The sequence below is a fragment of the Sphaeramia orbicularis genome, chromosome 17, assembly GCF_902148855.1.
Source record: "Sphaeramia orbicularis chromosome 17, fSphaOr1.1, whole genome shotgun sequence".
Classification (NCBI taxonomy): Eukaryota; Metazoa; Chordata; class Actinopteri; order Kurtiformes; family Apogonidae; genus Sphaeramia; species Sphaeramia orbicularis.
In genome coordinates, this window is record NC_043973.1 from 23,234,189 (window position 1) to 23,247,098 (window position 12,910).

Sequence of the window (12,910 nt, forward strand, 5' to 3'; positions counted from 1 at the left end):
TGTGTCTTTTCACATCTGCCTGTTTGAAACACAGCCAAGGCCACCTTTAAAGTGCTGCGTTCTATTATTATTCTACTCTATTCTACTCTGCTGGTTTACAGGCCTAGTTTCAGTTCCAGGCCATGCTAGGTCAGACCAGGCCACCTTCAAAGTTCAGTGTGGTAGATTAGCTGGATTAGGGGGCCTCTGAAAGGCCCCACGCTGCTGTGGAGGAAGACCCAAGACGAAGAGGGCTGCAAGTGACATGTATGATTTTACCTGCTACATAGCACAGTACATGATGCACTGAACATGGACAACATGAGAGGAAATGTACAGATAAGAAGTTATACACTGACCACACAGAACCACTTTTGATAAAATATAGCTTTAAGGAAGTAAAATATCTGTTGAAGCCTTAGAGGAGTAATAAATTGAAAGAAACGGACAAAAACATTTCTTCTACACATTATTTACTTTCTTTTTTTCCCTCACTAATCTGCAATGGATGTTTACTTCTTTTCATTTTCAGCAAAGGAGCTAAATGAAAGAATCATTATCTTTGCCTGGCACACAGCATCACAAAACCGTCTTGGTCCTTTTGTCACATGTGGACCCACCAGAATCAGGACTGCCCCTTAGGTCCTCAGCCCTAAGGAACGGTCTAGGGAATGGTCCTGCCCTGTGCCATTCCCTTAGCCAGGGCACCGCCTAAGAAGGCTGCCCCCAGCAGATGGGCTGTTCCTCCATACAATCCTTCAGTACAGCTCCAGACTGAATGCAGACCCTTTTGTCATTCAACCCTTCAATTTCTTTCAGATGTTTCCCAACAAACAGCGGAATAATATAAAGAAGGAACGTTTTTTCCCAACAAAAGCAAATGGACCAAAACTTTCCCAGCCTGTAAAACAATGCAAGAGTCGGCTGTGGGAGGGTGAGGCTGGGGGCAAGAAAGAGAAGCTGGCACATTGGTATCTTACCTATAGAAATACAGTGTGTGAGTCTGTGTGTGTGTGTGTGTTTGCCTTCACATGCACACTGTATCTGTTCATCAATTGCCAAAGACAATTGTATTATACTCATTTTAACAGGAGTGTAATGTACTCAGTGTGGGAAGATGACAAATAAAATGTTAGATTTAAATCTGTTTAAATTGAGCTGCTCCAAAAATCAACTACAAAAATGAAACTGTCCTGAGTTCACACCTTAAAAACAGTATAAAACAGCAAAAACAAGATGAAAAATCAGTTTCACTTACATTCTATTCAGATGTGCCAGCGGTGTTAGCCACCACACATAAATTTCCACCAGGGTTGGCATTTAGGCACTTTCTATTTCCATATGTATAGGCTTGCCTCTGCTAATTATGCTAATCATGGGCAGTGTTGGCCACTGTGAAAAATAGTCACATTAGACACTCCACTGACCGCTAATACTGCTTAATGTGTGGTTGAAACATACATTCATCCCTGCCTGAAAGGCAAAATTTTTCCACGTTGCTGGTCTCATTCAGAGGAGAAATGAATTTATTGAGCCCAAGAACCATTTCTTTTTTCCCTCCCAAGTACCAAGAAAATGTTCAGTCTCTCTCTATCTCTCTGTCCCTTTACGTTTTATACTTTCATGGTGTAAAGACATTGGCAAATGGTGCAAACTCTGAGGTGACTGGTGTTGCTTTATTTTGTGCAGACCAAAGACAAAGGTTGCTCTTCAGCAAGAGAAGAAAGAGTGCCACACTATATTGATTGAGTTTTCATTATCCTGTTTTCTGTTGCTTTGCAGCCTTTCTCAGGATATTGGCTTCAGTGTTGCAAAGTCTGACAGCTCAGTCCCTTTACCTAAAAGCCTTTGTGCAGTATTAAGATGAACTTAATGTTTTCACTTATCCAGTAAAATATGATATTAAGGTAACATTTCTTATTTAATTCAAACAGATGGGTATGAGAGCTACATGTGCATTGTGGCGAAGCAGCGTGCCTGTCATATGCACATGTACTGTATCTGTAGCTACATAATGTGTGTTTATTTGCTGGGGGGTGGTCTTGCTCTAACTGTTGAAGGGTGTGTGTGTGTGTTGGGGGGGTGCTGAGAAAAGGGATGGAATGAGCAAGACTTGGACTGAAGGATGGAGGGAAAGGGGGGGTGAAATAAACATTTAGAAGTGACCCAGGTTGACTCTGGTCTTGTTTGTTCTCTCTACCAGTGAGGTCCTGGGCCCTGAGCGCTGGGAGTTTATTTATCTAGCTGGGGCACCACTGCGCACTATTCACCTCCAATAATGCCTCATAGAGCTCCCTTTCTCTGTCTGAACTGGGGCGCTGTGTGCGCTCCGATGAATTATAGCATTTACCTGCTGTGCCGCTCTGAGGTTTGTTTAGAGTAACTGCTCCAAACACCGAAATTGCCCACATGTGCATTTGCTCATTTGCACAAATGTTTTCTCTCATCCAGGCTGTTTCTCTGTCTTTTAATCAATGTGTGTCTTGATCCCCTCATATCTGCTAAAGGCCTTGTCTGATTTCATTGCTAACTGGCTATGGATTCTGTGCATTTATTTTATGTGGCCTGTGTATGGTGTACCTCCCCCTTTGCAATCCTCTTTTTACATGGCCTCTTTATGGGACATGTGGTGTGCCTGCTATCCGGATAGGCCCTGTCTCACTGCACTGATATTTAGACAGCTTGAGTCTGTGTACATGTCTGTCATGCTTCACCCAAACTCTGCCAAGAAGGATGAGTTTAGTTAATATAAGAGTAAACACCACCACTTTTACATGTAGGTCATTTCTTTCCCTTCATTCTCAAACCAGCTTTTCAAGTGGGCTTTTGTAAAAAAAAAAAAAAAAAAAAAAAAAAAAAAGGCAAATAATATGAACTGAAAAGAGTTAGCATTTGATATAAGACATGTATCCAAAGACATGTCTACTTTTACCAATTCTGTGAAAATTCCATGCTTAAGTATGCAACTCTTTTCCAGTAAAAAAAAAAAAAAAAAAAAAAAAAAAAAACAGAAATATGCATGCTCCTTGATCCTTTATGGACACGCATAAGGAAGTTTAACACTTGTCTTTTAAGTGACACAGGCAAAAACACTCACAGACTAAGTGTCAGTTTGCCATAAACCTTCCTCTGTTCCTGTCCCAACCCCCAATGTCTCGCCTCATCCTCCTCTTCTTCCTGCACTTCTTTTTACGATCCCTCTCTTTTTTACTTGGGGACAATACCGACTGGGTCACAGCTCACACCAACTTTCACACCCTAAAAGGTAGCCACACCATAAGCATTAAATATAGAAAAGCATTATAAAAGTATACATTTTTAAAGTTACCGAAATACACTTTTTAGGTATCTTTGTGAATATGAGTGAATATTAATACGATAAAGAATAAACAAAGACAAATAAAAAATAATGAAAGTGTGTTTAACACAATTTTAAAAAGCAGCTCACTAAAGACAGCCTGTGAAAGTACTTTAATGTCTTTGTACGTGATGCCTATCTCATATTTTCTCAGTGACTGAGCAGTAAGCCAGAAATAGGTCTTAATCCCCCTGTCAGACTAAACACAGATACTTTTATCCTCACCTGCACAGGTGTGACGACTGAAGGTATGACAAGCCCTTTTACTTTTTACGTTGTAAGCCCCTACAACTGAAAAAAATTCCAGACAAGTATCCTTAAGGCAAACAAAGGTGATGTTAATAAAAGCCACTGTGTCTGTATAGGACAGTATGCTATTAAAGTATGTTTTCTTGGGACTGGAGGTATGCAGAAACTAATTTTTCCAACCTCATTTCTGTCTTTAGTCTAGTTTTTAGAGAGGCTCTGTACTGCTGTGCTCTGCTTCACAGTGTTTTGGTCCTGTAGGAGGGAGGAAGCAATTAAAAAAGCCCTGGTGGCCTGACTTCACAGAGAAGGCAGACAGACAGGTAGAAATATAAACAGACACACACAAAGCACAGGCAGACAGACGGGCATGCTGTCAGGAAATTCAGGCAGGCAGACAGATGGTTCGGCGAGCTTTACACACCAAAGGTGGCAAAGATGACAAGTGTATCCGTGGGTAGTGTGGGGGCTGCTGCTAGTATGAATATATGATAGGAAGCATATGCCCCGTAGACAATCATGCATATGCAAACACACACACACAGAGTTTACACCATGTTGGCAGTGTTAACACATACAGTGTCAAATCACAGCTAGGTTTTGACTTGTTTATTCTACGCAGATTAAGGTACAAGTCGGAAAGTTTTGTTTAGGCTATGGAAGGGAAGAGTGTTATCATCAACTTCAAACACAAAAGAAATTGCATGCAGATACGTATCAGAAGCTAAACATGAACTCACAAAGTAAATTCTAGCTAATAGTGCTCAGATGAAAAAAAAATTAGAAATTGCTAGAGTAGAAAAGCTCTAACATGAAATCAGCTGTCTTATTAGAAAGCATATCATTCCTCCCTCTTGTGTCCGGGTTTATGTGCAATGGTGCATGTGTGTGTTATTCTGTGTTTGTGTGTGTGTGTGTGTGTGTGTGAGAGAGAGAGAGAGAGAGAGACTGAGGGAGAACTAACCTCGCCTTGTTACCAAACCACTTTACTCTCCATTGAGGCCCTAGCAGCTTTGTCAATGGGCTATTGGTGGAAACAAGGCAGGCAGAAACTTTAGAAACATGGCCACGGCCTCTTAAAGGCACAGCATTCCTTTTCAGGCCCCCGGTTCAACTCTCTCAATCGAACAGCAAAACAACTGGCACACAAACATCTAAACATCTCCTTTAAGACATGGCACTGCCAATTAGCTCGAGAGGTAATCCTGAAGCTTTACAGTAACCAGAATGAAACCAAAGAAAAAGGAGACTGTGAAAACCCAAGCTCTTGTTGTCTGCTTTTGCAGGACATTCAGGCTGTTGCTGAAAACCCCAGACTATTCATTTCACACTATTATCACTAGATTTATATTGATATCATTTTATTAATCATTATTTAATCCCTGTATGAGTAAAATGAAGAGCTTCAAGAAACGTCATCTGACACCAGCAGTGTGTCATTCCTCCAACACCTCCACTCAGCTCCTGTGGGAGCCGCTTGTCCCGGTCCTCTAGTGACATGGTGGGCTTAAAAACCCTATAGTCTGTTTATATTCACCAACTGCTGTGGCGCTTTTAGAGCGTGCAAAACAGGTGGGTAAACTTCAGCTGCATTCACTTATATTTTTTTTTCTTCTGAGGAGGGGAGGAGGTGGAGGAGGGTGGGGGTTTAAGGAGGAGGTGCCTGCTTGCCTGCCTGCCTGCTTGCCTCTTGTTGAATGGAATCCAAGAATAGTTAGGGACCACACAGGGAGTCGAGGGGGGAGGGGTCAGAGTCCTCAAAGATGGCTAACCATTCACACAGTCCATCTGCTGTGGGGATCAGCCCCGGCACTGAAAGCCTGGGGGTTTAAAAGGAATTTGGCCAGTGTGAAAAACCAAATAAAGCTGCCTCTGCCTATGAAAATGTACAGATAACTTCCATCTAAAACGCACAGAAGGAAAGAAAAAGAGTTAAGTGTCACACGTTGAGAAGCTGTAGAAAATCACAAACACTGTCACGCAAAAGAAAGAGCGTGTCAGTATGACAGAGCAGAGAAGTACTGCAGTGGTGTCAGAGATGTGTTTGGGGTTCTCTCAGAAATTACGGCTTCTTAAGAAACTGACAGACATGAGCAGACAAGACTGAGCTGACAGAATATAACACAGTTTCATATCCCAACTCACAGAGCACACAATGACAATGCTGTTATAAAGGAAGCTACTGTATCTACAAAGCGTTTAGAACTTGTACAGCTGTAAAAAAGCGGTTTTCATGTGAGAGCTGTCAAATTGTTGAGTTTCAAGCAGCCAAACTTCAAAAACCACATGTAATAAATTCTGCTGCTTCAGTCTGTTAGAAATGCAGTTGGTCTGTCAGTCACTGAACACCTAGTGCCCTCCCATGGCACGGAGATGACACTAACATGGCCACCCTGCATCTTCCCACCATTAATGTCATTCAAACTCTATTTAAACACTTCCATCAGCATCAAACCAAGACACTCACATTAGCACACCCAGACTCCAAGTAAGATCTAAAAACATGCATAAACAGCGGTGGCTTAGCTGTGATAGACTTTTAGATGTGTGGAAGAGTAATGCCACCAGAATGCAGCAAAAAAAACCACAACCACAAATGTTTCCCTGAAGCAACACATGCCATAAGAACAGTGACATCTTAAACTCACCTTCCACCCATAGTTGTTCGATGTCTGTTTCGATTGCTGCGACTCGGAGTCCCACAGAAAGAGCCCCAAATACTAAGAGTCCGATAAAGAGGACCTTCCCACAGTGCCTCTGGATGTGGCAGCCCAGAGAGAACAGGAGGGCCTGGAACCTGGCCCGGATCCACAGAGGAGCTTTCTGACCCACCGCCTTACCCTGGATTGAAAGCAAGAGAGAGAGTGAGAAAAGGACAGTATTACTTTTACTCTGTCACTATGCATTAAACAAAGCTTCATTATTCAACTGTCCACAAAGGCAGGATTCCATTGCATGTGTCTCCATCTGTGTGTCTGATTTTAACACTAATGATAACAAATGAGTTTTTTTTTTTTTACCATGCAGATTTCAAAAACATGATGACAGGATAGAGGGCAAACTGGCTAACCACAGATCTGACACCATCATTGTCTTCCCCTGCGCCTGCTGTCAGATTCATACCCAAAACCACGTCTATGCCCTGAACTCATTCCAGATCTATGACGGAATCACCCCTGACATGACGCATTTAGGATCATTTAAACTGTGTTGGTGCAGTAATAGTTTTTGTATTGGACTTCTTCAGTTTGAGCTTTTAGTCAGTTTAAAGAAACAAAAAGAAGGCAAACATGATACTGCAAAACTGAGCAGCTTTAAAAGTAAAAACAGAAGGTGTCACTATTAGAAAATAGACACTTTGAAGAAATATAGACTTCACTTGTATTACAACTCAGTAAAAATGTGTGTACTGCTGTTGATAATATTATTGCAGCTTTCTAGAGCTTGTTTGCAAATGAACTTGAGTCTGACAAATGTTTTATGTAGCAATTCACATTCCACACTTGTACTCTCGCCTTTAACCACTAAAAACCTCCACTTTCCAGACCATCCGTGCCCTGTGCTACAAATGTCACTGCTGCAGAAGACATTGCACTGGTGTTGTGGTTTCTCTCAGCAGTGCTGAAACACGTCCAAGCATCCGGGCGGTCCAAAGATGCTTTGTCAGATCAAACTCAATCAGTGAATTCCTTTACAGGACCCACCACATTTCCAAACAGACCCCGGGCCAGTGCGCTCTCCGCTGTGCCTGCACAAAGCCAAAAACACGCACAACACCGAACCACTCCACGCACTCATCTTAGTATAAACAACTGAATGAGAGCTGCGTGTGGATTTAACAGTTAGACAAGGGAATATTCAATAAGTTTAACATCTAATTCAGGAGGTTCCCAGCAGGTTTCCAACATGTCATATGTGATTGTGCCTTTATGCCAAAAAACCCACTGTGGGTTTCTGTTGTCTACACCTCTATCTACAGTGACGTTTCTGTCTTTCTGTTTCTATTTTTTTTTTATTTAATGCTTAAAGTTTATGGTTAAATGAATCAAGATATTGTTGTCGGCTGTCTCCGGTGGCTCTGGAGGTCCCCAGACCCCAGTATAGGAGCTCCTACCTCCGCGTCCCCACATGCGCCCACTCGGTTCCAAGATATAAGACAAACCCTCTGGACTAAATCACAGACTTCTCATTCACATTACCGACTGAATGAAAGCTGCCTTTACAACACATCCACACCAGACTGCGATCATCGTATCACCTTTGAGATCTGTTTAAGTGCGAAAGCGGCGTGGCAGTAGCTGGGTCTCCGGAGCAGGTCTGGGTTTGGAGGCGGCGGCTGGGAGCGCGTATAACTCGGGGGTAAATCTCCAAAGACACCGGCCCCTGGGACCCCGCGATCCGAGGCCATAGTCCAAAGAAGGGGAACAGGAGGTGAGAGAAGCGACAAGGAATCGGTGCGAGTTCAGAAAAAGCGACAATAATCCACCATAGAAGAGGAGCGCATCCAGCACCGCCGGCGACAAGTTGGAAGAACGGATTCTAGTCTTCCCTGGAGCCAAACAAGTCTCGAAACTCCATCCCAACATTATGCGCCGAAATCCGTATAGATCCTTCAGTCTTCATTCGTCCTGATAGTTTGTGAAACGAGTCTCAGACAGGAGTAGGCTAGTAGTAGTAGTAGTAGTAATAGTAGTAGTAATAGTAGTAGTAGTAGTAGTAGTAGTAGTAGGAGCTGAGTCGTCCGTGTCAAGTCTAACTCCGATCTCGTAGCGGTAACATTTGGAGAAGTTCGCCTCTCGGCAAATCCTGAAAAGGGAGGTTTGATGGAAAAGTGCTCCGGCTCCCATTGGCCAAGGAAGAGGCAAATTACTTTGCAAACATCGCCTATTATTAGCTGCTAAGCAACAGCTCACCAAAGTGGAGAGAGAGGGGGACCACCCAGGCTGCTGCTGCCTGGGCTGGAGGGAGGGGGGAGGAGGGAGGAGGAGGAGGATGGGGAGGGGGAGGGAGAGAGGAACTCTTTCAATAAACTCTGCACTCACTCACTCACACACACACACACACACACTAACACACTGCCTGCCTCAGTTGCTCTCTGAACATTATTCCCAGTGGCCAGGCCCTCCAGTTTGTAAGAAGCAATCACACATGCCATCTATTGATATAACAACGACAGGCACGCACACAATTTTCAGTTTCTGTTTCATCAGTATAGAGCAATCAGTGAAAGAAAAAGAAAAAAACTAACTAAAATTCAGTCATTTATGGCAGGAATGTAAACACTCTTCCTCTTTTTTTCCTCAAATGGGAGAATTAGAGATCTGTCAACACTTCTCATATCACTTCAGGGAATTTAAAAAGGTTAATTAAAAAAAAAAAAAAAAAAAAAAAAAAAAAATCAATCTCATTGTGTTTTTTCATGCCTAAAGAGGAATAAAAAACATTCAGGAAAAAAAAAATCTTGACTGAGGTTCTTATAATTCATACATCAAAGGGTTAATATTGTGTATTAACCCATAAAGACCAGTATTACTTTTGTGTCACACTAACACATTGCCCACCTCAGTTGCTCTCTGAACATTATTCCCAGTGGCCAGGCCCTCCAGTTTGTAAGAAGCAATCCCACATGCCATCTATTGATATAACAACGACAGGCACGCACACAATTTTCAGTATGTTTCATCAGTATAGAGCAATCAGTAAAAAAAAAACCCAAAAAACTATAATTCAGCTTTTCAACCATTTATGGCAGGAATGTAAACGCTCTTCCTCTTTTTTTTTCCTCAAATGGGAGAATTAGAGATCTGTCACCACTTCTCATACCACTTCAGGGAATTTAAAAAGGTTAATTAAAAAAAAAAATCAGTCTCATTGTTTTTTTTTCATGCCTAAAGAGGAATAAAAACACTCAGGAAAAAAATCTTGACTGAGGTTCTTATAATTCATGCATCAAAGGGTTAATATTATGTATGAACCCATAAAGACCAGTCTTACTTTTGTGTCAGTTCCCAAATGAATTTTTCTCCATATTTCACCTCTCTTGAATGATTTATCACCATTTATTCTAAAATGATCCTGTGTATTTTGCATTGTTGCAGTGAAAATCACACACACACTAACACACTACCTGCCTCAGTTGCTCTCTGAACATTATTCCCAGTGGCCAGGCCCTCCAGTTTGTAAGAAGCAATCGCACATGCCATCTATTGATATAACAACGACAGGCACGCACACAATTTTCAGTATGTTTCATCAGTATGGAGCAATCAGTGAAACAAAACAAAACAAAACAAAAAAAAACTAACTAAAATTCAGCTTTTCAACCATTTATGGCAGGAATGTAAACACTCTTCCTCTTTTTTTTCCACAAATGGGAGAATTAGAGATCTGTCAACACTTCTCATATCACTACAGGGAATCTCATGTTTGATGAGGTTTTTCAGCCTCGTATTATTCATGGGAAGGCCAAAAAGAGATTTTAAAAAAAAATTTTTTTAACCCACTGAAGTCTTTGCTGTCGGTGCAGTTTGTTATAGGCAGCTGTGTGTCTGTAGGTTTTTAGCACTAACAGCTGTAACTTCACCCCTTGTGACCAAAAGCTTCTAAAAGTAGGTTGATAGGTTTTCTTACACCCTAGAAAATCTAACCTTCTGCCCCAAATAAAAATAAGCTCAAAATATCACTGAAGTAATACCCACACATACAGTAGTGCACACCCTTACAATTTTAAGAGTGTTTCAAGATATAGTGTTGCTGTCATTGTCATTGAATGAGAATTTCTAGGAATTAATGACAGAATATTTGTCTCTGAGCTTCCAGTTCTACTTCAAAACACTGTCTGAGCATCAGAATACACTCACTTTTCACATACTTTCAGGTGTAAGATGTATAAAACTCTTACATAAGCATATAATATCACAACCTATATATAGAAAACGCTAGTCAACAAACAGTGTCGGCCATTTGCTTCCATCTTATCAAAGTATGCAAGATTTAACACGTTTTATTTCTGACACAGATAATTAAAAAAAAAACAAAAAAACTAGAAGCACTCGGAGAGCGCAGACCTCCGCCAAGGCTGATCAGTGGTCCCCCCCGTGGGCCCCCCCACGCCAAGGAGGTTATGTTTTTGCCAGGGTTTGTTTGTCTGTCTGTCTGTCTGTTTGTCTGTCCGTTAGTGTGCAACATAACTCAAAAAGTTATGGACAGATTTTGATGAAATTTTCTGGTCTGCGCCCCCCCCGTGGGGCCCCCCACCCCCGATCACCAAAATTTAATCATTTTATCCTTATCCCATTTCCAACAAACCCTGAAAATTTCATCCAAATCTGTCCATAACTTTTTGAGTTACGTTGCACACTAACGGACAGACAAACAGACAGACAGACAGACAGACAGACAGACAGACAGACAGACAAACAAACCCTGGCAAACACATAACCTCCTTGGCGGAGGTAACAAACTTTTGGATCAGTGTTGTCAGCTATGATACATATAAAAAACCATTCCCACATACATTTCATGCAACATTAAGGTTTTCGAACACCCTTAAAATTCCACACAATCTCAAATATTGTCATGAAATAGTTGCGGGACAATCTTTTTTGAGTTTCAAAAGATGCAGCTTCATCAGACACGAACAAATTCAAGTGATTAATAAAAAAAAGTTTTATTGTTAACAGAAAAAATAACAAAAGTAAATTCTTGACAGTTTCAACATGTCATGTCCTGGATGTGTTTCATTATCTTACTTAAACATCTAGTTCAGTGGAACAGAACGCGTGCAGAAGGGAGCATATGGGTTTTGTTCAATGACTTAAGGGTGATTCTTAATGCAATATGTCACAAATGTATGGGGCGTCCAAAAACTTTTTTTTTCCACCAGTGTACATTGTCTTTTTTGTAACACCTTCAAGTTGCCTGGTTCAGTGCAACACCCTTATCTCTGAAGGCTTTTGGAAAGTTTCCATGACTCGCCATGCATGGTTTCATCAGTTCAGAAAGCAATTCTTCTCATAACTGTGCCTTAAAATGAAAGAGAAGACAGAGTGGCATTAGAGCAGACTGTTTCCCAGTCTCTTACAAAAGAAGTCAAAAGTGTCTTGGTGGTTTTGCTAATGTAAGCCCCCCCACTGGCCCCACTCTTGACAGTATGGGGGCGTAGAACAAACACTTTACCAGATCACACAGTCGTTCCCTGCCCAAACGTCGGCCGGTGGTGCTGTGGAGAACATTTGTCAGGTCGCTGGTGCTAATTTGAGGTAATCTAGAACTTAAGTGCAGCAATTTGAATATAGGTGTTGGTGTCAGATCATTCTGATGGTGACAGATACAGTATGTCCACATTCGGCGGGTGGGACGGTGTGCTGACAGGCTGTGACGTCCATCATCACTGTTTACAAGGCAAGAAACACAGGGACAGGGAGGTCCCAAAGTTACTGCACAGTTGTCCCTTTCAGATCCAGTTTATTTCATTCAAAGGCTGACATGATGCCTCCACAAAAGCACTTACATTATAATGAACAGTATTAACCCATAAAAACCAAGTACTACTTTTGTGGAAGGTCCCAGATGAAATTTTCTGTCTATTTAAGTGATTTATCGCCATTTATTATAATATTATCCTCTGTATTTTGCATTTTTCACTGTAAACCATGTATTTTTTATATTATTAATTTAGATGTTCATGAAAACTCAGAGTTTATTCAAGGGTTATTATATCAAAACAGAAAAAAAACAAGTAAAAGTTACTATTTCAGCAAAGATAACATTAACAGAACACAAAAACAAGTGTGTCCATCCACTGTCATTGATCCAACTCCATGGGTTTTACTGGTGAATCAATGTTGTAGAAGATGACAGCGTTTCCATGGTAACTACAAAACCTCTGAGCATCCAAATGGGTCATATCTGTTAACCATGAAAAGATGGAAAACTGTATTTTACACCAGTTATTTACATATATTGATAGGATTAGTGGATCAACAGTTATTAAACGGTTTAGATCAGTAGATAGTTTTGGTCACCAGTGGAGGTTTGGGTCTTTATGGTTTAACACTGGCCTTATAACAAAAAATGAGTCATTATGTGAATTACGTTTTATACTTAATATCACACGTCTGCCTAATATGTGGCTATTAATATTATGTATTAACCCATAAAGACCTGTGTTATTTTTGTATCAGTTCCCAAAGGAATTTTTCTCCATATTTCACCTTTCTTAAATGATTTATCACCATTTATTCAAAAATTATCCTCTGTATTTTGCATTGTCTCAGTGAAAATCATGTATTTTCCTATAGTTCCTACTGGAACTCCCTCCCACCT

General features: G+C 41.1%; 1 protein-coding gene across 1 annotated transcript in view; it reads right to left on the reverse strand.

The window, feature by feature from the left end:
- The window catches only part of ptch2 (patched 2), a 28,315-nt gene extending 20,324 nt beyond the window's left edge, over positions 1 to 7,991 (reverse strand). The window contains 2 exon segments of the mRNA XM_030161183.1: positions 6,232 to 6,424; positions 7,842 to 7,991. Coding sequence (XP_030017043.1) covers positions 6,232 to 6,424; positions 7,842 to 7,991 — 343 coding nt within the window.
- Between the last annotated feature and the right edge of the window lie 4,919 nt (positions 7,992 to 12,910).